The sequence below is a fragment of the Orbicella faveolata genome, unplaced genomic scaffold, assembly GCF_042242905.1.
Source record: "Orbicella faveolata isolate gen_17 unplaced genomic scaffold, um_ofav_v1 contig_12, whole genome shotgun sequence".
Lineage (NCBI taxonomy): Eukaryota > Metazoa > Cnidaria > Anthozoa > Scleractinia > Merulinidae > Orbicella > Orbicella faveolata.
The window spans coordinates 1,774,603-1,801,218 of NW_028301539.1; the positions used below are offsets into that span (position 1 = coordinate 1,774,603).

General features: G+C 40.2%; 3 protein-coding genes across 5 annotated transcripts in view; all 3 read left to right on the forward strand.

Annotated features, from left to right (window-relative positions):
• Positions 1–1,146: 1,146 nt before the first annotated feature.
• The window catches only part of LOC110067450 (dynamin-related protein Dyn2-like), a 28,778-nt gene continuing 3,308 nt past the window's right edge, over positions 1,147–26,616 (forward strand). The window contains exons 1-5 of one of the 2 annotated variants that reach the window (XM_089281974.1): positions 1,147–1,286; positions 23,293–23,753; positions 23,865–24,197; positions 25,688–25,902; positions 26,022–26,216. In XM_089281974.1, the coding sequence (XP_089138100.1) occupies positions 23,309–23,753; positions 23,865–24,197; positions 25,688–25,902; positions 26,022–26,216 (1,188 nt within the window). In that variant the 5' untranslated portion in view covers positions 1,147–1,286; positions 23,293–23,308. Of the gene's footprint in view, positions 1,287–15,591; positions 15,816–23,292; positions 23,754–23,864; positions 24,198–25,687; positions 25,903–26,021; positions 26,217–26,616 lie in introns of those variants that run through there. The other variant, XM_089281973.1, reaches the window with a different exon arrangement.
• Positions 1,170–11,328, forward strand: LOC149116077 (dynamin-related protein Dyn2-like). Of its 2 annotated transcripts, XM_089281970.1 has the most exons (8): positions 1,170–1,286; positions 2,970–3,430; positions 4,168–4,500; positions 5,467–5,681; positions 7,013–7,207; positions 8,356–8,491; positions 9,090–9,571; positions 10,142–11,328. In XM_089281970.1, the coding sequence occupies exons 2-8, from the start codon at positions 2,986–2,988 to the stop codon at positions 10,457–10,459; spliced, it is 2,124 nt and encodes a 707-aa protein (XP_089138096.1). In that variant the 5' UTR covers positions 1,170–1,286; positions 2,970–2,985; the 3' UTR covers positions 10,460–11,328. The 2 variants fall into 2 exon arrangements, with proteins under 2 accessions (XP_089138096.1, XP_089138097.1); XM_089281971.1 differs by lacking the exon at positions 1,170–1,286 and having other exon boundaries at positions 1,295–3,430.
• On the forward strand, positions 11,377–14,628 carry LOC149116078 (uncharacterized). Its single transcript, XM_089281975.1, has 2 exons — positions 11,377–12,333; positions 13,087–14,628. Exons 1-2 carry the CDS (start codon positions 11,536–11,538, stop codon positions 14,110–14,112), a joined length of 1,824 nt encoding a protein of 607 aa, XP_089138101.1. The 5' UTR covers positions 11,377–11,535; the 3' UTR covers positions 14,113–14,628.

Below are 26,616 nucleotides of genomic sequence, written 5' to 3' on the forward strand. Positions count from 1 at the left end.
CTATACAACGAAAAATAGTCATGAAATATATTATAAATAGTATATCTCGAAACCACTGTCCGAAGAATCAATAAAACAAAAATCATAAACTATACACAACGTGCCTCGAAACCCTTCCTTAGAGGCGTGGATCAACTATCCAGGGCTTTTCCCTTGAGAAATAAAAATCCATAAAAGGAAAAATTCGTGGGGTTGATTTAGTTGGGTTTCAATATTCATCTTAAAACAAACTTAATTCTTCTTGGAATTTGAGATTCTAGGAATTTGACTTTCTTGGTAAGCGTTGGGGCGATTTAGGTAATTTACGCCATCAAACGAAAACTCGTGACATATCTGATTTCAACCAGAGCAGCCAATCTTTCAACTGTCAATGAATGCAATACTTTGTTGTGGGAATTCTACGAATGCAGGGTCCATATTCTAGGAAAAACTAGCTCAGCTTTGCTCCAGAAAAGAATGCTCATGCAATTAATTAAATTCGTGTCTGATACAGGAACATTACTGTTGCTTTCTTGTTGCCGACGAAAAATTAACATAAACGATTAATTTTGTTTGATTAAATATAACAGGAAATGTGCTGAATATGGCACCCACATGACAACGGAGTCAGTTTACAACTTTTCTCGCCAAATAATGACAAAAGTAGAGAACAAAGAAATAATATATATTGACTGGAGAAGTTTTATCGTTTTCTTCGTAGTTTCTGACACGTTTAATCTATGATTTCCTAAGGTAAAAGGCTATTTTTTTATGTAACTATGATTATACTTGACTTGTGAAATGAATTTCGGTTTTATTAAGAAGTTCTTATTAGATTTAGGGATTGGGCAAGTTTTATCACTCATGGTATTCCCGAGTAAGTCAGTAAAACGCTTTATTAAAGTTATGATAAATAATGACTTGGAGAACGCCTTGCAAACATTGTCAGTTCAAAAACCATGCTTATTGATATCTTTTGAAAGTAAGTTAACGACAGCCTGAAATAGCCAATTGGAGATGACAGAGTAATCTGTTCAAGCCTCGCTTTCATTCGTTGTGCAAACAGGCCTGCTTTTCCGAGAAAGCTGCAAAACGTTTCCGTGTACTGAAAGATAAAAGAGAAGGACAGTTGCTGAAAATTTAATCGATTTAAATAGCGAAATCGGAAAGAGTGAAGATTCTTGGCTGAAGGAATAACGTTTGTCAGGTAGCATCCTCTGGATTGAGAAGAACGCAGGAAGAGCGCTGCCTTGCAAGACTGCCTCGGTTCGCAAAGCTAGCAGTTCGCCGGCTTAAATCTAAACAAGGTATTTAATTCCCATATGTGAAATGTTTCGCTTCAGACTAATTAACTGGCGTGGCATGCGACCATGTTTTCACTTTTCTTTGAAATAGACAAATTGAATGTTAGGAATTACATTGCTCATAGTTGTTATTGTTTAAAAAAGTCCGAACTAGCCGGTCCTATAAAGGTCAAGTTGAAACATTAACACGACAGTACCAGAGCGAGCCATCGCGAATGTTTTGGAGGATAAAATGGTAAAGTTAACAGCCCTATACATAGCGAATTCGAGATCCTTCGATCGTGATGTTGCAATTTTAAATAATTTCAGCGATTAGCATTCAATTAGTTTGAGATCAAAATTTAGCGAAGGAATAAGTATACGTATCAGTCCTCCATATTACCCCGTCATATTAGCTCGTCGCAGTTGAAATGATACTTACAAAATACTCAAAACTACAAAGTTGCATCGCGCAGCAAGTGAAAGCTTGAAAGAGTGTGTAAAAATTCAGCTGCATAAAGAATCAGATAAAGGAAGTTTTCATCACAACTAGAAGGCTTTAACTGATCTCGAGGCCGCTGAATTCATTCGGTTTGAGTGTCGTTCCTGTTATTTCTTGACTTTCTTGTTTCTTCTTCGCCTAATATAATCTGTACATGACGTGGCAATCTTTAACTAATTTCGCTTACGGGATTCCAATTTGCCAGGCGGGGCCATTGGAATATTTCCTCAATATAAACCCTTTTGAAGAGCCGGAATAGGTTGCAGACTGAGTAAACTCATTCGATATTTTAGGAATAGTGAGTTATCATATTTGCAAAGGATCAGTGCTCTTCAAAACAGTTGTAACAACTGACCCTCTTCCCAAAACAACACAGAGTCCATCCTTGAGTTCACCCAGGGAATTTTCCCACACCCAAGTAGGATTGTTTGTAAGATGGAACTCCATAATATGAGTCAATAGTTGAGACTTGTGTACGGCTCGTACGAGTGGAAACAATTGAGGTGGAACGAGCGTATGAGTAAGTTAAATTACGAAACGAGGCTCAATAACCAAAACTATCTGGTTGGTTCTATGGGTATAGTTTACATTTCCTAGGAATTAAATCATGGAAAAGCTTAGCAGTTGTTGCAAAAAACGCTGGTGGTGCAATTTGGAAAATGTTTTGTATTTCACCGTTTGCCACTGTGGCATATTATAATCTTCACTTGTGGGAATTTGTAGCTTGAAAATCATAGATATCTCCAAGATTATGTTCAGTGCGTAAATCGCAGTTCCTGAAAGGTAAGATGTAAGCAATAGATTCAATTTATTCATTTATTTGTTGATTTCGTCACCGGACTTGGTATACATAATTATAAAAGGATATAGCGAGATGGCTTGGCAACATAGCATTTCTGCCAACTTTTAAGTGATCGTTTAAGGAATATAATAGGGCCTGCTCAATGCCTGTGGTAGGTAAGGAAAGCAGTCTGAGTTTGCATACGAGCCAAGTGGCCCCATCCGGCCGGAGGTTTTCCCGGTTTCTGTATCATGAAGCGACTAGGGGTATTTCTACTCCTCCCTCTCCGCTTAATCCGGAGACGAGCGCACTAATCATGAGGCTACCTCCAATCATTGCTTGCGGGTATCTGGTCTTTTTTCAGATGACTTAAGTTTTTTGTTTGTTTGTTTGTTTGTTTGTTTGTTTGTCTCCAACATTGCAGAAACAGTCAGAAAAGAATGTCAGATATAGTTGAAGCACCCGTTGCCAAGTATGGCCGAAGTAGCGACTTTGGAGTTGTTTTGGATTTTATTCAAAGCATGTTAAGTAACGACACTCTGCGAGAAACCTTCAACATTCCGCATCTAGTCATGGTCGGTCGACAAAACATGGCAAAGACCACGCTCATAAACCGACTGATTGGTCGATATCTTCTCCCAATGCGACGAAATGAAACGGCCAACACCCTGCAGGCACGCACCACGTATCCCATAATACTCAATCTACGGAATGGCCGAGAAAGAGTGGTAGAAGTGAAATGCGAAAAGATACCAAAATTAGGGGGAAAGGTGGAAAACCCCACGGATGATGCAGTGGAGAATTTTCTCAACCAGGTTTCAGGTGAACTTCCCAAGGAGGAGGGAACTCCGATATCAAAAACCCCTGTCAATGTTACTCTGCAAGGTGAGCTGTTAAATATGAAAATCTAGATCTCAGCTTGTTCAATTGTATTCTTTACTACTTACATATGGGACGCCAACTTAGCAGGCCCTTCCGCTCACTTTTTTTGCCGAGGGATGAAGTGACTAAGGAGTTTGGTCGTCCCTGTTCGATGGGACACTAGTCCATCGCAAGCTGCCAAGAGGAGTACGCCAAATTGCTCTAAGAAGTCTAAGAATGCGCCAAAAATTATTAGTCCTGGGCGGAGAGAAGAATTTCGAAAGTAAGTGTCTTGCTCTAGCCCGGGCCTGTGCCACCGCGCCCCTAACCAATTGGCACCAAACCCCTCTCGACTTCTCCGCCAAAACAAATTAGAGCACTCGCGCGCGAAATCTCGCCAGCCACGCGGGCTGAAAATTGCACGTTAACTAATACTGATGTGAAGTTTATATGAAATAATTCATATATGAACTGCGGTTGTAGATGAAAGTGAAGAATGATCATCGCAGTAAATTTTCCAATTTAAGCAACTGGAAAGAAGAAGCCTGAAAAAATCAGGGCTTCAACGGGATTCGAACCCGTGACCTCCGCGATACCGGTGCGATGCTTTACCAACTGAGCTATGAAGCCACACATTGGGAGCGAGGTCAATTCAGTGAGTTCATTTCTTCCCGTGAGGAATGAAATGATGTGAAGTTTATATAAAATGATTCATATATGAACTGCGGTTGTAGATGAAAGTGCTGTCCTATCTTTTCTAGGCCCCGAGCTCACGACTCTCACCTTGGTCGACCTTCCCGGCGCCCACTTCGCCAACGACGACCCGCGAATGAACCACGTGACCCAACGTTTAGTGCTGGATTACATTGAAAAGAACACAAATAGCATTATCGTGATAGTGTCCGAAGTAGGGGACCCCACAGGCGACAGTGCAATAAACCTTGTCATGCAAAAGGCCGCAGATTTTAGGAGCCGTACCATCTGCACTCTAACCAAACCAGACAAGCTGAGAGAAAGTGATGACATGGGTAAAAGGGTGGCTTTGAACGGGTCAAGCTTTACTCTGGAGGATAACCGCTTTATTGTGCTTCGGGGTAAGAAGTTTAGACTTGTACCTTGAGCGAAGAACGTTTCTTCAATAATTCTGGAAACTACTTTAGTTAAACTCTTGAAATGATTTGAAACTACTACCACTGTACTGCCGCTACTACCACTACTACCGCTGCCGACGCGGCTGCTGCTGCTACTGCTGCTGCTACTGCCGCTGCTACTGCTGCTACTTCTTTTAATGTTGCTACTGCTACTGCTACTGCTACTGCCACTGCTATTGCCATTGTTAATGCTGCTGCCTCTGTTACTGCTGTTGCTGGTCCTGCTACTACTTGACTTTCTCCTTAACTGGACGTGATGATGATGATTGTGCAAAATAAACCGAGATAATCACAATGGCAATCACTGAAGCGAAAGAAGCGTAACAGACCCATCAAAACTACAAGGAAAAAATTAACGACTCGACCGACTCAAATCAATCAACTTGATTGAAAGCGCGGAAGGCTGTTCACTTGGCACACTGGGAAACGCTGTTGCAATTGATTGGTCAAAGATATGATCTCCGATTGCTTTGAGTGTTTTGTATGGGTAACGTAAAGTCTGCATACGAGCCAAGTGGCCCACTAGCACGGAGCTTATCCCGGTTTCCGTAACATGAAGTGACTAGAAGTATTTCTAATCCACCCCTGGATGGGATGCTAATCCATCGCCGGGTTACCCCCATCATTAAATTCGCCAGTACCCATTTGTACACCTGGGAGAAAAGAGGCACTGTGAGAGTCAAGTCAAGTCAAGTCAAGTCAAGTCATCTTTGACTTGACTTGACTTGACTTGACTTGAAAGTGCCATGCCCAAGAATACAACACAGTGTCCTCGGCCAGGGTTCGAACCCGGATTTCTTGATCCAGAGGCGAGCGCACTAACCATGAGGCCACTGCGCCTCCACCTGAGTGTTTTGTATACCACAGGCAACAGTTTATTAGTCTCTTTTTTTACCCTCAACAAACCAGGCAAAGATGGTACAGATCCGAAAGAAAAGGACTGGGACGCTGAAATGACCCGTATAAAGGAGAAAGAGTGGTTCGCGAATCACCCACAGTACAGTGATATCCAACATGTGTGTGGCATTGATCGACTAATGGACACCATGATATCTTTACTGGCCGAAAAAATGGTGAAGGAGGTTCCCAATCTGGTGCGTGAAATGAAAGCCCTAAAAGAAGAGGTAAACAAATTATGTGCCATGTTTTGTTGTTGTTGTTGTTGTTGTTGTTGTTTTTTCTTTCAAAAACATTGCACACAAGAAAGCAGTTTATTGTTAAGTAGAAATCTTTTTTCTCCATGTTTGGCGCACATTTTGAGTTTCCCTTTCACGAAAGTAACCCTTGAGAAACCAGGAAATAAATACTTAACCTTTACGCCTGCGTTTAGCAAGAATGGCTCACAGGAAGGCATTTATTTAACAGCAGAGTTTTAAAAAGAGCCAATAAATACTTCATTGTTCGGTCCGTATTAGGGAATTTTGTTCTCGTTCTTTATTTGCAAGGTCATGGACCGCGCCAAACAACAACAACAACTAGCATGATTATAAATACATACAGTGTTGCGAAAGCTTTTGTAAACTAAAACTAAAACTAAAACATTAACGATTATCCTGATCATATCATAAAATGTTATGACATAGCAATCAAGTTACATTGGTTTGATTTGAAAGTAGATCAAAAAGTAGGAAGTAGATTGAAAGTAAATTGCGTGGATCAAAGTAAGATGAACTAAATTTTGTTACTTGAATATTAATAAGGAGCCATAATCGGGGACCCGTCCTCGATTATGGTTCCTGATATCAATATAATGACATGAAGAAGTCTTAAGTTCGCCAATGGCTTGTAATGAAGATAATTCTTTAAGAGTTGGAATGATATGTTCTATTTTTCAGTATAAATTTTTTTTCTTAGAATAGAGTATTTATTGCAATATATAAGAAAGCGAGATTCGTCTTCAGTTTGATTAGATTCACAAATAGGGCAGAGTCTGTTAACCCTTGGAGTTTGATCATATCTACCATTCTCAATCCTTAGTTTGTGATTGTCTATCCTAAATTTCACTAGTTCTTTTCTTTCGCTTTGTTTGCTCGTTATGCCTACGTAAGAGGAGGGTGTATAATCGTTCTTAAAAGTGTTGAAAAATTCTAGTTTAGTAGAGTTTTGCATGGTATGTTGCAAAATATACTTTTGCTGCATTAGGTCAACATAATGTTTGATTTTAGCGTAAACTCACAACAAAGCAGCTGCTCAGTCGTTAAATTCATCCTCAACCTCAACATCTAGCTCACGCTAGTTCAATAACATATAGTTATTAATTCGTCCGAACCCATTTATACTCCTGGGTAGAGAGAGACACCGTAAGAATTGAGAGTCTTTCCAAGAACACAACTCGGAGTCACACGCGTTATAACTTTTCCTACTATTAACTACAGTGTATTCAAGAAATCGGAAACCTCTCCGATATTCTCTCCAACACTTACAAAACATGGCAACTGTTTTCCAATCGAAATAGGTGGATGAAACGCTGAAAGAACTTGAGGACAGCGAAGTCCCTGAGTCGGACGAGGGAAAAGGGGCGGTTGCGATGAAGCTAAAGCATAACCTCATCACAGAGTTGAAGGAACTTCTCTTTAACAATACTTCCGACATGGAAGGAGGCGAAAACGTGAGACAGCTGTTTAATTCATTCTGTGAGGCCGTTTACCAGGTGAGAAAACACTGACTAACTTGGGTTTTTGAAGTAGGTATGTATAGTGGATGAATTTCTTCAATTTAGTGACGTAAGATTGTGTTAGGGCGCAATTTTAAAGCTTGCGAAAAAGATTATCGTACTGTAACTCAACTGATACTAGTATATTTTCATTTTTGTTTTCAATTTGATTTACTCAGTGAGTTTGGTTTGCAAAGGTGAAGAGGCACAGTTCCGGCCTCAAATATTAATTCAATTTAGTTGTTACTTCTTTTCTCAAAGGTCACTTCTAAAGATGTATGTTGAAACATACAAAACGTCAAGTAAAAAGATATAATTTTTGTCTTCCAGCAATGTCCACCGTGCCATTTATTCAATAATCTCAACAGTTGTTACAAAGATTCGCGAACTATGACTGAATCATGAAAAATAAGTACAACAAAGCCTGACACGAAAACTCCTGAAAAACAGCAGACGAAAAGAAAAGAGAGAGTGTGTGCCCCTGACCAAGGGGCTTTAGGGTTTCCTAATTTAACGTGCTGTACACAAATACTTGGTGATATAAATGGAGGATTTTACAGCGATCTAATTCTATATAACAGCACTAACGAAATAAAAGAAAACGAAAACCAGTGTTGGTCCATAACAAAGAAAAAGAAAATGAGCTTGACTTCTGTTCACGGAGAAGGCTGACTTAACAAAGTCTCACCCTGCTAAGGGCAACCGAAAGACATCCCTTGCTCTATACAACACGCAGTTCAAACCCGCCTCCAAACCTCCCTTCCGTGCCGACAAATAAAGTAATTTGTGCTAAGATTATCACAAATTTCATAATCTTTCTTGAGTCAACGAAGCAGTAGTTGCTTACAAAGTTTGTTTACAATTCTAAGTGGCTTTGCTGGCCGGTGCTCAACTCGTATTCCCTGCTAATCCTACATGGGATTCTAGTCCAGTACAAGCTGTACTACGTGTCAGGTTGCCGGTAGCCTTTTTTACTCTTTCAACACCACTAGACCCAAAGCGGGGCCCCGAGTGCCCGAGACAGGGTGGGCGTGGCTCAATTTGGTGTCCAACGCGCTAACCATGCATTAAGCTACAATTCTTCTTAAGAAGGAGTTGCTTTTATTTAAGACATTATTAATTATGGCTCACTATGTCTTGTCAAGGTTGATCCTCTGGCTATGCGCAATGATGACGACATAAGAACACACCAAAGGAAGTTGGAGGGTGTGGCCGCCCCGCTAGGAGAGGGTAGTGAAAACAGTCAGCTACTGCAGAACCTGCTCTACGAGAATTACAAAGGTACAAAACATACCACCAGAGGTGCGGGTAACTTTTGAAACATGTGACGGGCATGTAAAGTAGGTTTAAGTACGTTCGTAAGTCGTTAAGTATTTTATGTAACAAAGAACTCGATCAAGATTTTTCTTATCTTTTTACCATCTCGGTCAATAAGTGCTTTATCCCATAACAAACCCAGTGGCCAACTCGGTAGAGAGGTATTTTATCCTTGTAACCCGCCTAGTCAATAGCTGTTTCATTTTATGACTTATACAATTACCACTGACCTGAACTGTGGAAAAAAAACAGCGAAATTGTTACTTGGTAGACAGGACTATTGTTTCTTTCCAAGACCCAATACTAAAAACAACAACAATAATGATAACAAAAATAGCTATTTTACAGCAGAGCTGCATAGTAGCTCTGCATCTATGGAACTCCCTAAAACAACAAGAGCAGAAAATTTGCAAGAGTTTAAAAATTAGAATACCTAAATCTAATTTAAATATATTTATAGATAAAGGGGGGAATATATTATCAATAAAAGGGTCAAAGACAATGTTTCCTTGTATTTCTCTGCTTTACAACGATGTCTTAGTATTTTTTAATGTGTTTGCAGGATATCACCCGAAGGACGGTAAACCAGTCTCCATGGCCAGCCCTATTGATCAACTGTTTCCCATATCAAAGAAGCTGGTTGAAAATGTCCAGGAAACTCTACGGAACATCGTTCAAAAGACCATCCAGCGCTGCCTGTCCAAGTTTCCCACCCTCAAAACAGCAGTCGAAGCGAAAGTTGTGAACAAAATCTTTGAAACCAAACGCGACCAGACCATTCAGTTCATCCGACAGTTTCTGGAAATGCAGAAGAAAAGCATTGACGTGGTGTTTGCACCAATCCCCACGCCAGACGAAATAGATCAGTGGAAATCGCAGAAGTTGACTACGAGGGAAGGCCTTAGCACGACTCATCCATGCATGACATCGAAAACAATGAATCACATGGAGCACCTCGCGGAAAAACTCTACCCTCGGCATCTGGTAACCGAGATTGAAGGTCACGGCAGCAGTTCCGCACATACTGCGTTTGTAAACCACAAGGTGAGCATATAACATGGGCGTATGGGCAGGTTCCATTATGGGCACTTGGAACTGTACAGGGTAAACTTTTTTTTCTTTTCTTAGTCAGGGACGGGGTGTTCTATTTCAGTTTAGATTTTATTTTTCCAAGACATCGATTTATCTGGTTTAGCCAGCTTCAACAGGCTGGAGAAGCAGGCCCAGAATTTTTTGGTGTGTCCAGGTGAGCAGCGCCGGACTAGATAGATCCGATTATAATTCTTGTCATCATCCTCTTTGGAGGACTGTCTAAGACAGCTATGCATCAAATGGTGTAGTTATGAGTCAAGATTTATTGTGTACAGTTTCGTATTGCTTCTTAAACAACAAATGCCATTTGATTTATTCATAGTTTCTCTGGTGTCAAATAACTGGATTGGTGTGTTGCTGGTAGATGGGGGGACCCTCTGCCGAACAGCTGGTGCATACATTTTGCACCAGTTTTCTTCAGCCAATTACAATATGTTGCAAAACTGTAAATTAACCATAACATTGCTTTTTTTAGGAACTGAGACACTAGTAATGAGGATATGTTATCTTTTTGTTATTTAGGAACTTGAGGATATGAAGAATCTAAAAAGGAACGTAGTTCGATGCTTCAACGTGTTGAAAATGAACGTGTGTGACACAGTCCCTCGCTGCATCTTTCATTTCTTCGTCACACAGTTGGTAGATGACCTTCGCCGCGCCTTGGAGAAGGAGAACTTGGTCGAGTTCTTGCAGGAGAGGAAGGACATCCGGGACCAGCGTGAAATGTGCAGGAAACAGTCCCAGGCTCTGGAGGAAGCGCTGCCACGCACCACTAACGTAGTAGACAAACTGCTCCGCATGAAACAGGGATCCCCAGTAAAAGGTGGCAAGATTTACTGATCTGGAACAATCTTTTCATTTGTTGTCTTTAAGGAAAGTGCCTTACTTAAGAATTTTTGCTCGTTTGTTTAATTTGCATCGTTTGGCATGGCATGACTATAAGCTCATTTGTTCCATATCACGGGGATGCGTAGGGTGACAATTCTAATCGTAAATGCTGTTTGAGGAGTACCCGGATGTAGACGGATCATCGTAAATTTTTTAATCCCTTCTCTCAAGTTTTGTGAAACTGTCTGATACTGTTATGAACAGGTACTGAGATATTATCTCTAGTTTACTTGAAAGGTTTCTTTTAGTCTTCCGATTCCCGGTAGCTTATTTCAATTTTAGGGCAAAAATGTGCTGTTTTCCCAAACCAGCATTTCTCGTCCATACCATCGCTACATGCAGACCTTACTCCGATCTAAAGCTATCTATTATTCAATCATGGCTCAGTGTTATTGAAACCCTCGCGATCCGACGAATCATAATATTCCATTCTCGAGAAAATTTGAGTTTATTTTAGTTAGATTATGAATCAAATATTACTTTTAAACTAGGTTTAATAACCTCACCGTTGACATATACAGCTGTTTCAAAAAAAATTGACAGAAACTGAGGTTCACGGTATCTCAGCAAGGAGGGGGGAAACATAAATACACGTGTTTGTGCTGTTTCCTTCTATATTACTAGCATTACCCATAACACCCTACGACATTCCAGCATACGCTTCTGCCGGACAACCTTTCTCAAAACAGTTGGATATGCTCTGTCGTCGAGCAATCAATAATTTGAAACTAGTTTCACGAATTTAGGCAGATATGTAATAAAAGCGTAATAAAAAATTGCTACTTCTAACGGAATAAAAGTGTTTTTTTATAGAAAATAAAGCAGTGTCTATCATTTCGATTTCTTGCTCCTTATTTTTCACTACGAAACTGTCAAACTAGTGGCGAAAACATGGAGACAACGGAGTACAGTAGCCTTGATGCTTACTATCACGAAATGGCGTAGCTTTCTACGGCCGGCTGACTCAACTTAATCAATTACGCTATCGTAATATTACACTTATAATTACAATTATTAACCGCGCGGCCATGGGCCGACCAGACGCAGATCTCCACTTCGGCCAACTTTCAATTACGCAATCTGTAATGATTACTCGCCAAACCTTGTTTCTTCAGGGTCAACAAAAATCTCAGATTACAAAGTCACGCCGAACTCACGCTTTGCAAAAAAATCTCTTCAAAACCGATATAAAGGGTTCCAGGGTCCCAGCGGCACATCCCCACCCAGAAATTCCCAAAGTACCCCCCCCCCCCGCCCGGATGGTAGATAGCCAACTCGGCGCACTATCTCATATCCAACGCGCCCTCGTGGGATTATTTGTTAATTGTAGTATTACACCCATAGTTGCCCTCGGATCTACAAGTCAATTAACAAACGAAGAACTAAATAGTTTAATGGACAAGTGGGAAAATGAGACTTTGGTTCAAATAGCTGACCAGGCTGAAGAACGAGGTCAAACCGAAGAACTAAATAGTTTAATGGACAAGATGGAAAATGAGACTTTGCTTCAAATGGCTGACCAGGCTGAGGGACGAGGTCAAACCGAAGAACTAAATAGCTTAATGGACAAGATAGATAATGAGACTTTGGTTCAAATAGCTGACCAGGCTGAAGAACGAGGTCAAACCGAAGAACTATATAGCTTAATGGACAAGATGGAAAATGAGACTTTGCTTCAAATAGCTGACCAGGCTGAAGAACGAGGTCAAACCGAAGAACTATATGGTTTAATGGACAAGTGGGAAAAAGAAGAAAAAGAGGCTTTGGTTCAAATAGCTGACCAGGCTGATGAACGAGTGCAGTTGGAACCAACACAAGAACAGAAGGTGACAAACTTATCAATTTCATGCACTAATTATCACGCTAGAATTCAATAAATTCAATCACTAGAACGTCCACGTTTCCACGGAGACATGGTGCGTGTCTTCCAAGAACCCAAAACCTAGCATCTACTCATCTTCTTTACAATCGGATCGTCTTAGAAGCAGGGAAGCGGGGAGCAGGGATGGCGCGGTAATGAGCGCGCTCACCTCCCTCCAATGTGACGCAGGTTCGATTCCGGCCTTGTGCCATATCTGGGTTGAGTTTGTTGTTGGTTCTCTCCTTGTTCCGACGGTTTTTCTCCGGGTTCTTCGGTTTTCCTCCCTCCACAACAACTAACATCTCCAAATTCCAATTCAACCAGGATAGAGGACCCGCATCAAAATCAGCTAAGACTGATGTGGCTTCCTCTCTAAATATTGAAATTATTTCTGTCCAGACCTATGCGTCTTACCCGGTTACGGTAACTGTTAATCCCATCATGTGTAAATAGTTTGACAAGGTCCGGTTTAAAACCGGTACAAACCAGTTAAACCCTACAGAGCGAGGGACGAACATCTTAGACGTTGGTATGATGTGAGTATCACCATTTTGAGCTCGCAAACAAAAATAGACAAACAACAGTGTAAATAGCCAGCGTAGTTACAAGTTGAAAGTAACAACAATTTTAATAGAAGCTTTAATTTTCTCCGCCGCACACTCAGATACGATTTTGACTCAGTTATGTCTGTGAACTTTGTTTCAATACCGATCTGTAGGTCGTTTGTTCAACCAAGCCAAGTCAAAGTCTTCCACCTGTTTATGCAGTTTTGGACGTTGAAACCACGGGACTGGATAGAAAAACAGACCGCATCGTACAAATAGGCGTTGTTAAAGTCGAAAACAATGTTTCTAAACCATGGATGGCATATGTGAATCCTTGCAAACCAAAAGAGGAACAAATGAGAGTTTGCAAAGTGCACAAAATATCGCCGGAGTTTCTTCTAGGAAAGCCGAAGTTTGCCGACGTGGCATCGAAGTTGTGTGAGTTCTTGGAAAATGTTGATTATGTTGTGTGCCATAACTGTGTCTTTGACTGGAGTATGTTGATGGCTGAGTTTGGCAGACTGCAAGATAACGAAGGCAACAAAGCTCTTATGAGGAAGATCAAATGGGTCGACCTTCTTAAATTTGCGATCAAGTCATTCCCCGATCTCAACAATTATAGATTATCGACGCTATTAGAGAAGTTTTCGATTCGAATTAAAAAAGCGCAAAGCCTCCTTTATCTTTATCAGTCTTGTATTACGGCAGGAGATCAACAAGAGTGTGAAGTGCGTTCATTGTTCGAACAGGGAGAGAAAGAAAACTTTGAAGAAAGGCACCATGATGCTGTATGTGACTCGCTTGCAGCGCATTCACTCCTGAAGAAACTTCTGGAGAAAAACAGTTACTCCAATATTGCTGGCCTCGTTAATAATTTTCCACAGTGTTTAATTGAGACGGAATTGCTTCTTGCCTTGGAAGTAATGTTGAAGGAAAGGAAAACGTCCAACGAAGAACTGACATTTTTTGCTGCGCGTGCGGAGAAATTTTATTGTACCATGCCGCCGCTGAGAGGAAAAACGCTTCAAGAATTGTCAGTGAGTAAAATAAAAAGAGCGTTGCTTTCGGGAGCTGAGAAGGATGAAATAGTTTGTCTTCTATACAGAGCTGCGTTATTGAACAAGGGCAGTGATTCACAGAAACGTAAAGCAGATTCACCTGACTCAAGTGTCAGCCCTAAAGAGACAAAAACAGAATAAAATCTTATTCTAGGATATGGCTTTTCTCTCCAGCACGTTCCAATCGTGTATCAGGGTTATGCTTTTTTTTTTGATCTGCCCCTGTTGTTAATGAAGAAGGGGAAAATATAGATTATAAGATGTATGATTTGATGAATACAGCCCGCATTTTCATATTAATCTTGACGCATGATTTGTCTCAGCCATTTTAACACGTTTCGAGTTTCCACTCTTCAAACTGTCGTCCGCCCTGTCACCTCTGAGTGACCAGAGAACAAGGCTGAAACTCAGGCTAATACGGCATTCTATATTAATAATCAAAACGAGAGTTTTGTTTTTGTTTGTTTGTTTGTTTGTTTTGTTTTTTTTTTTGTTTTCATGTATTCTGTTCCAACATCCCTGTTTTTCCAAGAAAACGTCATGATCTTGTTAGGTTAGCAATTTCCGTCTATACAACGAAAAATAGTCATGAAATATATTATAAATAGTATATCTCGAAACCACTGCTCGGAGAATCAATAAAACAAAAATCATAAACTATATACAGCGTGCCTCGAAACCCTTCCTTAGAGGCATGGATCAACTATCCAGGGCTTTTCCCTTGAGAAATAAAAATCCATAAAAGGAAAAATTCGTAGGGTTGATTTAGTTGGGTTTCAATATTCATCTTTAAACAAGCTTAATTCTTCTTGGAATTTGAGATTCTAGGAATTTGACTTTCTTGGAAAACGTTGGGGCGATTTGGGTAATTTACGCCATCAAACGAAAACTCGTGACATATCTGATTTCAACCAGGGCAGCCAATCTTTCAACTGCCAATGAATGCAAATACTTTGCTGTGGGAATTCTACGAATGCAGGGTCCATATTCTAGGAAAAACTAGCTCAGCTTTGCTCCAGAGAAGAATGCACATGCAATTAATTAAATACGTGTCTGATACAGGAAAATTACTGTTGCTTTCTTGTTGCCGACGAAAAATTAGCATAAATGATAAATTTTGTTTGATTAAACATAACAGGTAATGTGCTGAATATGGCACCCACATGACAACGGAGTCAGTTTACAACTTTTCTCAGCAAATAGTGACAATAGTAGAGAACAAAGGAGTCATAAATATATTGTTTGACTGGAGAAGTTTTAGCGTTTTCTTCGTGGTTTCTGACACGTTTAATCTATAATTTCCTGAGGTAAAAGGCTATTTTTTATGTAACTATGATTATACTTGACTTGTGAAATAAATTAACAAGTGCTTATTAGATTTAGGGAATTGGCAAGTTTTAAAATCCATCGTATCCCCGAGTAAGTCAGTAAAATCACTTTATTAAAATTATGACAAATAATGACTTGGAGGACACCTTGCAAACATTGCCATTTCAAAGACCAGCTTAGTAATATCTTTTGAAAGTATGTCAACGAAATTAGCCAATTGGAGATGACAAAGTAATCTATTTGTTCAAGCCTCGCTTTCATTCTTTGTGCAGCCAAGCCTGCTTTTCCGAGAAAGCTGCAAAACGTTTCCGGGCATTTAAAGATAAATGAGAAGGACAGTTGTTGCAAATTCAATCGATTCAAATAGCGAAATCGGAAAGAGTGAAGATTCTTGGTTGAAGGAGATAGCGTTTTTCAGGTGGTCTTCTGGATTGAGAAGAACGCAAGAAAACGCTGCCCTGCAAGACTGAATCGGTTCGCAAAGTTACCAGTTCGCCGGCTTAAATCTAAACAAGGTATTTAATTCTCATATGTGAAATGTTTCGCTTCAGAATAAGTGACTGGCATGGCATGCGACCATGTTTTCACTTTTCTTTGAAATAGACAAATTGAATGTTAGGAATTACATTGCTCAGAGTTGTTAATGTTTAGAAAAGTCCGAACTAGCCGGTCCTATAAAGGTCAAGTTGAAACTTTAACTCGACAGTATTAGTGCGAGCCATCGCGAATGTTTTGGAGGATAAAATGGTAAAGTTAACAGCCCTATACATAGCGGTGATTTCGAATTCGAGATCCTTCGATCGTGATGTTGCAGTTTTCATAATTTCAGCGATTGGCATCGAATTAGTTTGAGATCAAAATTTAGCGAAGGAATAAGTATACGTATCAGTCCTCCATATTACCCCGTCATATTAGCTCGTCGCAGTTGAAATGATACTTACAAAATACTCAAAACTACAATTTGCATCGCGCAGCAAGTGAAAGCTTGAAAGAGTGTGTAAAAATTCAGCTGCATAAAGAATCAGATAAAGGAAGTTTTCATCACAACTAGAAGGCTTTAACTGATCTCGAGGCCGCTGAGTTCATTCGGTTTGAGTGTTGTTCCTGTTACTTCTTGACTTTCTTGTTTCTTCTTCACCTAATATAATCTGTACATGACGTGGCAATCTTTAACTAATTTCGCTTACGGGATTCCAATTTGCCAAGAGGGGCCATTGGAATATTCCCTCAATATAAACCCTTTTGAAGAGCCGGAATAGGTTGCAGACTGAGTAAAATCATTCGATATTTTAGGAATAGTGAGTTATCATATTCGCAAAGGATCAGTGCTCTTCAAAACAGTTGTAACAACTGACCCTCTTCCCAAAACAACACTGAGTCCATCCTTGAGTTCACCCAGGGAATTTTCCCACACCCAAGTAGGATTGTTTGTAAGATAGAACTCCATGATTACGTTCGTAGAACGCAGTCCTAATGCAGACTTGAGTCGAGTTTCAAGGGACGGTGGACCTTAGTCATACATACATACATACATACATACACACACACACACACACACACACACACACACACACACACATACACACATACATACATACATACATACATACATACATACATACATACATACATACATACATACATACATACATACATACATACATACAACCTTTATTTATACACGATAAAAGACGTCAAAGGTAACAATCTTGTGGGGTCGTGTACTAATAAGATACATAAAATAACTACAATTAATAGATAAATAATTAATACAGTTAATAAAAAATTAATACAAGAATTAAGTAATTCTTATAAAAAATATAATTTTGATAACAACGAATGAGATCAATAGTTAAGTTCAGTCCGAAGTTGCGACACCGATTTGGCCGTCCTGCAGCAGGGGTGAAACGAATGACATCATCGCCAAACCATATGCTGTACTATGGAACGCCAGAACTGTCTTATGATACTTTTTTTTATTATGTTGGGTGGTTATGTCATTATATTTAGTACTTATGTTATTATACTCGGTGCTTATGTCTTTATATGCGGTGCTGTCTTCATTATATTCGGTGCTTATTCCATTATATTCGGTGCTTCCCTCGTTATATTCGGTGCTTTCTTCGTTATATTAGGTGCTTTTTAACCGCGCGGCCATGGGCCGAGCGCGGTTCTAGGTTTACCCGTGGTTTATTTTTTTTTTTTTTGTCGGTGACCAGACACAGACCTCCGCTCGGCCAAACTTTGAGTCACGGAACGTGTGATGTTTTTCCGCCAGAAGCTGTTAAAACATAAATACACGGACAATTTTACGGATATTGTTTTCTTTTTTGTGGGTAAAATATATTTTCTTTTTTTTTTTTATCAAAGCGTTGGATTTAAAGGGAATAATAAATACGCTGAAAAAAGGTATTATGTCAGCCATGGAATGCGCTGACGTTGCAGCTTTCACTTTCGCTACGTGACAAATAAGATCGTGTTTACTTTGCAAGTTTATTTCGGCAGAAGCGACGGTCATTAATTTATTTGTAATTTTGCCAGTATTTCTTGCGGTTTTAGGCGAATGAAGTAAATCCTTTGACTGTTTCATCGCAGCGAGTTCATAGATCGGAAGCAAAATTAAATATTTGCAAGCCAAGCAAAGAACGTGTCAGAACGTGCGAAGATTACGTCATTGATAGGGAAATAACCACCGTACTAAAGATAGCCGTAAATAACGCAATTCTTGAATTATGTGACTCGTGTGACTTCTTTGCTAACCTTTAACTCAAGGGAAAAAAACAGTTAAATTTAATCGTGACTTTAAAGAAAGAAAGCGGTTTGTAATAGTGTTCGTATCTTCATGCCCATACATATCCCGAAGAAAGTTCCAGATTAAGACTATTACGTCATCGGAGATGTCACAACGGCTACGACTGATGGTGCGATAATAGAGTTTGTGTTGATCAAGTGCTGTGATGTCTACAGTAATCAATGAATCATCAAAGATTGCTTTGGAATATGCACTGCGGTGCGACTGTAGTACTAAGAAAACAGTTAAATTTTAAAAGCGCGGTTATAAGATCTAACAGATCTTCTTGTTTCATTATATGCGGTGCTGTTTTTATTATATTCGGTGCTTTCTCCGTTATATTCGGGTCTAACTTTGTTTGGTGTTTTCTTCATTATTACGGGTGCTAACACTATTATATTCGGTGCTCTCTTCCTTATATTCGGTGCAAAGGCCATTATATTCGGTAAGCACCGAATATAACGAGGGAAGCACCGAATATAATGAAATAAGCACCGAATATAATAAAGACAGCACCGCATATAAAGACATAAGCACCCAGTATAATGGAATAAGCACCGAGTATAATGAGTTAATCACCGAATATAATAACATAAGTACTAAATATAATGACATAACCACCCAATATAATAAAAAAAAGGATCATAAGACAGTTCTGGCGTTCCATACTGTACATTTCTTTCGAGTGCAGGTCTTTGTTTCGCGGGGTTTTGTGGACATTTACACAGTAATTTGGAAGCTGTAAGTAGTCAATTTTCTTTTCACGTCTTTCTGACTGGATATCATGAGACTAAAAGATATCACTGTAAACATTTGTCGATGCCTTAAGGAGGTATGTATGACTTCTGGTGCGAAAGTAGAGTTTGGCCCTGTTAGACGAAATCGCCCGTCGTCAGCAACAAACAACTGCGTTGACGAAGCTCAACTTCAGCTGTGTTATTTCGCTCCTCAGCCTGAGCTTTGTAGTCAGAAATCTAACCATGATTTTTGGTCGCAAATCTAACCATGCGAGTTATGTAGCTCAGAATTAAGCAACGATTTTTCGTCATATGTCCGGAAAATTTGTTACTGCAAGTCATACACGACTTCCCGTTAAGGACCTCGGTGAATAGTTTTCTGTGCCTTGAATATGAAAAGGAATTAACCTTGTGTGGATGTAATGCTAACTGTAATGCTGAAGAAGGCCAAGAAAGAAAAATAATTGAAAAGAGTAATTGTTCATCTGCAATTGCGAGGGATTTTACACATTGTAAGAGAATCCGGTCTGTTACAAGAGAAAATCAGAGAAGAACAAGGGATAGAGAACCTTCCCGGATTCCTGTTCGCAAGGTTCTTAAAGTTTTGAAGACTGACAAAATTAGTCAGACAAAAAAATCGAATTATTCTGAAAAATAGTGTTCCACACAATTCATTCATTAGATTTCTGTGTTGCAATTACAAGTATTTGTGCAAGTGGCATGAACGTGAAAATTTCTTCAGTAAGTATGTTTTTTTCCTTAAGAATTTGAAAATATGTCGTGTACATGTCACTTCGTACAACTCTGACAAACACCGAGAGGAGTGTGTCTCACTGCCAACATTAAAATCACAGCTACATGTCAATTCGACAATTACGTCTACTTTAAAAGGAGGTGCTTTTCCCAATGAGAATGTTAGAGGCAACTTGCCCTGGGATCATCTATCTGATGAACTTAAACACATCAGTTTAATGCCACATGATGTTGGTGGCAGTGGAGATTGTTTTTTCAAATCAGTTTCCCATCAGCTTTATGGAACTGCTGATTTACACTTTCAAATTCGTTTGTCAGGAATAGCCCATTTAAATAATCACCCAGAGTTGTATGTTGAAAGTATTGTTGATGACACTTGGGAAAATTATGTAAAACAAATGTCAAATGCAGGCGCAATGTGTGACAATGTAATTATTCAGGCAGTAGGAAACTCACACAACTGTGTCATTCATATTACTGAGTTTAATTTTAATAAACCTGATGGTACAATTATTTATCCTGCATTAACTACATATCATGAGAAAAAGCAAACAGTGATATTCATTGGACATATATAAATGGGTTTCACTATGTGTCAACTGCGCCCCTCAGTAACTGTGGCAGTAGTAGTTCACCAAAGTACTTGTTGCAAAAAAGGAGACAAAGTTTGGAAGATTTTGTACTTTAATTTCAAGACCTATAATATCACTCGCACTAATTATAGTAGATTAACTGACAATAACACTTTTCTATATCACAAAAAGTTTCTCTGCTACCTTTTAAACTAAACCTGACTTGTCAACAAGTCAATTTCCTCCATACAAAATGAACATAATACATATTGGTTTGTTTAAGTTGTTGAGTTATAGTTCAATGTAAACTATACAAATACTTTTGGAATTCACCCTCTGTGATAACTACTCTACTGTTCGTTATTTTGTTCAAGTTGTTCAGTTCAAGTTCAAACTCACAATTAAAAATACTCGTTAACTTCACTTTTAGACTGTGATAGTTGTCTTAACTGCTCTTCTACAATTACCATTAATAACCAATTCTGTCCTTATAACAATCTTTCAGGTATGTACAACAATTTACCATATACCCTGACAAACTTACCACAAAACAAACTACACGTGGTACCTCACGAATGACGAACCAGAGCTAAGCTAATCTAACAGTACCCGTTTCTAAAGTAAACATATGCAAATGTGCTACACAACATATTTGTTCCTATGGCCTACCCAAATTCATTAGCTTTGCATGTACCTCTACACCTTTCCAATATACCAGAATGTCAACCTTGCCTAAACACCTTTACACGAGCGCACTAATAATCTATGATTACTTCTAGTATAAGTTAATAGTTGAAACTTGTGTACGGCTCGTACGAGTGGAAACAACTGAGGTGGAACGAGCGTATGAGTAAGTTAAATTACCAACCGAGGTTCAGTAACCAAAACTATCTGGTTGGTTCTATGGGTAAAGTTTACATTTCCTAGGAATTAAATCATTGAAAAGCTTAGCAGCTGTTGCAAAAAACGCTGGCAGTGCAATTTAAAAAATGTTCAGTATTTCATCGTTTGCCACTGTGGCATATTATAATCTTCACTTGTGGAAATTCGTGCAGGCTTGAAAATCATAGATATCTCCAAGATTATGTTCAATGCGTAAATCGCAGTTCCTAAAAGGTAAGATGTAAGTAATAGATTCAGTTTATTGATTTATTTGTTGATTTCGTCACTGGACTTGGTATACATAGTTATAAAAGGACATAGCAAGATGGCTTGGCAACATAACATTTCTCCCAACTTTTAACTGCTCATTTAAGGAACATAAAAGGGACTTATGGAAAGCCATAACTTTCTTATGTGGTCGTTTATCATTATTTGCAGTGGTTTCTTTATTATGTGTTGTAGTTACTTCATTATGTTTTGTGGTTTCTTCATTATGTCCTGTAATGTAGTCCTGACGTGATGTGTTATTATCATGATGTGTTGTAATAACTTCATTACGTGGTGTGGTTTTATCATGATGTATTGAGGTTGTTAAGTTACGTTTTGTGCTCTTGTCATGATGTAACGTGGTTACGCTGTTATGTTGTCTGGTATCTTCGCTATGTGGTTTGATCATTGCGTGATGTGCTTTCGTCTTTATGTCTTCTTGACCTCACTTCCAATACCAAGCTCTAGTACCCAGGCTTTACTCGCTATCACGAACTGGTTAAACCGGTTCTTAGATGGGTCCCAGTTCCTTCTCTTCCCCGGTGTTAAAGACAACAAAATGGCGGGAACAAGCAACGACATTTTGTCAACTATGCTTGATAAGATGCACCTTGGTCATCTTATTGAGAACTTCTAGGGTGAAAAGGTAACTGTGGATCAAATACGTAAGCTATCTTCTGAAGAAATGGAACTTTTACGTGCGAACGATCGCAACGCAGTAATGAATTTAAGGTTAGAGTGTCCAAACTACGGTAGCAATCCACCGTCAAGGAAACCAGGAAAACAAGTTTGTGGCGCTCCTGAAAACTTAATTGTTAAGTGAGTTTTAGAGGGGTACCTGGAGGATAGCTTTAATATTAAGGACATTGCGTCGTGACTTTCTGTTTCAGAAAGTACTGTTTATCGTAGAATGGGTTGTTACGGCCTCAGTCAGGTGCAGCTCACAGAAAAAAAACAGAAGGTCAGCGTGATAAAATTGTGGAGGAAATAACTAGGGAATATCCTTCTTGTGGAGAGGGACTGCTAAAGCAAATACTGGCAGATCGGGGAATAAAGGTTCAGAGGATGAGACTCTGTGACAGCATTCATAGGGTCGATCATGAAGGAGTCGAAAACAGGAAGAAAGGCCGTCTACGTCGAAGGACCTATGATGTTCAGGGTCCATTTCTTCAGAAGATAGCTTACATATTTGATCCACAATTACTTTTTCACGCTGGAAGTTCTCAATATTAAACATTCCCAAGATGCATCTTGTCAAGTATAGTTGACAAATTGTCGTTGCTTGTTCTCGCCATTTTGTTGTCTTTAATACCGGGGAAGAGAAGGAACTGGGACCTATTTAAAAACCGGTTTAACCAGTTCGTGATAGCAAGAAGCCGGGGTACTAGAGCTTGGTATCGGAAGTGAGGTCAAGAAGACATGAAGACGAAACCACATCACGTAATGATAAACCACATAGCGAAGATACCAGACAACATAACAGCGTAACCACATTACATCATGGCAAGAGCACAAAACATAACTTAACAACCTCAATACATCATGATAAAACCACACGACGTAATGAAGTTATTACACCACATCATGATAAAAACACATCACGTCAGGACTACATTACAAGACATAATGAAGAAACCACAAAACATAATGGAGTAACTACAACACATAATGAAGAAACCACACCAAACAGTGATAAACAATCACATAAGTAAGTTATGGCTTTCCATAGGGACTGCTCAATGCCTGTGATAGGTAAGGAAAGCAAAGTCTGAGTTTGCATACGAGCCAAGTGGCCCCATCCGGCCGGAGGTTTTCCCGGTTTCTGTATCATGAAGCGACTAGGGGTATTTCTACTCCTCCCTCCCCGCTTGATCTGGAGACGAGCGCACTAATCATGAGGCTACCCCCAATCAATGTTTGTGGGTATCTGGTCTTTTTTCAGATGACTTAAGTTTTTTGTTTGTTTGCTTGTTTATCTCCAACATTGCAGGAGCAGTCAGAAAAGAATGTCAGGTATAGTTGAGACACCCGTTGCCAAGTATGGCCGAAGTAGCGACTTTGGAGTTGTTTTGGATTTTATTCAAAGCATGTTAAGCAACGAGACTCTGCGACAAACCTTCAACATTCCGCACTTAGTCATGGTCGGTCGACAAAACATGGCGAAGACCACGCTCATAAATCGACTGATCGGTCGATATCTTCTCCCAATGCGCCGAAATGAAACGGCCAACACCCTGCAGGCACGCACCACATATCCCATAATACTCAATCTACGGAATGGCCGAAAAAGAATGGTAGAAGTGAAATGCGATAAGAGACCGGATATAGGAGGAGCTGTAGAGGACCCCACGGATGATGTAGTAGAGGATTTTCTCAACAAGGTTTCAGGTCAACTCCCCAAGGAGGAGGGAACTCCGATATCAAAGACCCCGGTCAATGTTACTCTACAAGGTGAGCTGTTATATAAATTTGATGTTGTTCATTTTCATTCTTTGTCACTTACATATGAAATCCGGCCAGCTAAGCAGGCTAACAACTGTTACTTTTGATCAATTTTTCCAGGCCCCGAACTCACGACCCTCACCTTGGTCGACCTTCCCGGCGCCCACTTCGCCAACGACGACCCGCGAATGAACCACGTGACTCAGCGTTTAGTGTTGGATTACATCGAGAAGAATACAAACAGCATTATCGTGATAGTGTCCGAAGTAGGGGACCCCACAGGCGACAGTGCAATAAACCTTGTCATGCAAAAGGCCTCAGATTTTAGGACCCGTACCATCTGCGCTCTAACCAAACCAGACAAGCTGAGAGAAAGTGACGACATGGGTAAAAGGGTGGCTTTAAATGGGTCAAGCTTTACCCTGGAGGATAACCGCTTTATTGTGCTTCGGGGTAAGAAATTTAAATTCGTAGTTTGAGCGAAGAACGTTTCTTCAATAATTCTGAAAACTACTTTAGTTAAACTCTCTGGATGATTTGAAACTACTAGTGCTACAGCTACTGGTACTGCTACCACTACTGCCACTGCCACTGCTATTGCTACTGTTACTGCTACTGCTACTGCTACTGCTACTGCTACTGCTACTGCTACTGCTACTGCTACTGCTACTGCTACTGCTACTGCTACTGCTACTGCTACTGCTACTGCTACTGCTACTGCTACTGCTACTGCTACTGCTACTGCTACTCTTACTGCCACTGCTATAGCTACTGCCAGTACTGCTACTACTGCTGCTACTGCTGTTTCTACTGCTACTGGTACTGCTAATGCTAATGCTACTGCTACTGCTACTGGTACTGGTACTGCTACTGCTACTGCTACTGCTACTGCTACTGCTACTGCTACTGCTACTGCTACTGCTACTGCTACTGCTACTGCTACTACTGCTGCTACTGCTTTTTCTACTGCTACTGCTACTGCTAATGCTAATGCTACTGCTACTGCTACTGCTACTGCTACTGCTACTGCTACTACTGCTGCTACTGCTGTTTCTACTGCTACTGCTACTGCTAATGCTAATGCTACTGCTACTGCTACTGCTACTGCTACTGCTACTGCTACTGCTACTGCTGTTGCTGCTACTGCTGCTACTGCAACTGCTACTGCTACTGTTACTGTTACTGCTACTGCTCCTGCTGCTACTGCTACTGCTGCTACTGTTACTGCTACTGCTACTGCTACTGCTGCTGCGGCTACTGTTACTGCTGCTACTACTGCTACTGCTACTGCTACTGCTACTGCTACTGCTCCTGCTCCTGCTCCTGCTCCTGCTACTGTTACTGCTACTGCTACTGCTGCTGTTACTGCTACTGCTACCGCTTCTACTGCTGTTACTGCTGCTGCTACTGCTACTGCTAATGTTTCTGTTACTGCTACTGCTACTGCTACTGCTACTGCTACTGTTACTGCTACTGCTGCTGCTACTGCTGCCGCTACTGCTACTGCTACAGCTACTGCCACTGCTACTGCTGCTGCTACTGCCACTGCCACCACTACTTTTACCACTACTTTTACGACTACTGTTACTGCTACTCCAACCACCACTGCTATTACTGCTGCCGCTGCTACTGCTTTTGTTGCTACCCTTTACTTTGTCCTTAGTAAGACATTATGTTGATTGCTGTGCAAAATAAACCGAGGTAATCACAATGACAATCACTGAAGCGAAAGAACCGTGACAAACCTATCAGAACTACTAGTAAAAAAAGCAATCAATAACTTGATAGAAAGCGCGGAAAAACTGTTTACTTGGCACATTGGGAACGTTGCTGCAAATGACTTTTCGTAGATCTCCGATTGCCTGGAGTGTTTTGTATAAATCTTTAACTCGATACCACAGGCATCAGGTATTTATTTTCTTTATTTGACCTTAACAACCCAGGCAAAGATGGTACAGATCCGAAAGAAAAGGACTGGGACGCTGAAATGACCCGTATAAAGGAGAAAGAGTGGTTCGCGAATCACCCACAGTACAGCGATATCCAACATGTGTGTGGCATTGATCGATTAATGGACACCATGATATCTTTACTGGCTGAAAAATTGGTCACGGAGATTCCAATTCTGGTGCGAACAATGAGAAAAAGAAAAGTAGAGGTAAACAGATGGCGTGGCCACAACACCAGAACTTATCCTCCTAACCATTAGTCTCCTATACACCCCTCCGGTGTTTACTTACAAATTAACAATGTTACATGGTTTTTTAATCTAAATAGGTCGATGAAATGCTAAGAGAACTTGAGGACAGCGAAGTCCCTGAGTCGGATGAGGGAAAAGGGGCGGTTGCGATGAAACTAAAGAATAACCTCATCAAACAGCTACACGAACTTCTCTTTAACAATACTTCCGACCTGGAAGGAGGCGAGAACGTGAGGAGGCTATTTAATTCATTCTGCGAAACTGTTTTTAGGGTAAGAGAACCGCTGAATAATTTGTATTACAACTGATACAATCCATGAATGTCTTTTCTCTAGAGACTTTGAGATAAGAGAGATGATTCGTTGAGCAAATTTTTAAGGTCACTATATACTTACGAATCATCACGAGACTGAAGTTCACTCAGCTAACACTACCGTAATTGTAAATCCTCATTTAACCCCCTCTCACCCTCCCTGGTTGGGGGCGGGAGAGCGGGCGGGGGAAGGAGGGGCTCAAGAGATAAGGCGGCTTGTTTGTTTGGCGAAACGAGGCCAGTAACTTACGGTAGAATTCCGAAAGTAACGGTCCCGTTACTTTCGAATTAAGCAGGCAAAAGCGGCCGGTACTTTCGGGTAGCTGTTCCTTTAGGATGGTTAAAACACGATTGTACGG

Excerpts from the sequence above, each read along its gene's own strand:
- LOC149116077 (XM_089281970.1), top strand. The coding sequence starts at position 2,986 with ATGTCAGATATAGTTGAAGCACCCGTTGCCAAGTATGGCCGAAGTAGC. Across the intron at positions 4,501-5,466 it reads CCGCTTTATTGTGCTTCGGG|GCAAAGATGGTACAGATCCG; the intron begins GTAAGAAGTTTA and ends TCAACAAACCAG. Across the intron at positions 8,492-9,089 it reads GCTCTACGAGAATTACAAAG|GATATCACCCGAAGGACGGT; the intron begins GTACAAAACATA and ends ATGTGTTTGCAG.
- LOC149116078 (XM_089281975.1), top strand. The coding sequence starts at position 11,536 with ATGGGCCGACCAGACGCAGATCTCCACTTCGGCCAACTTTCAATTACG. Across the intron at positions 12,334-13,086 it reads AACCAACACAAGAACAGAAG|GTCGTTTGTTCAACCAAGCC; the intron begins GTGACAAACTTA and ends ACCGATCTGTAG.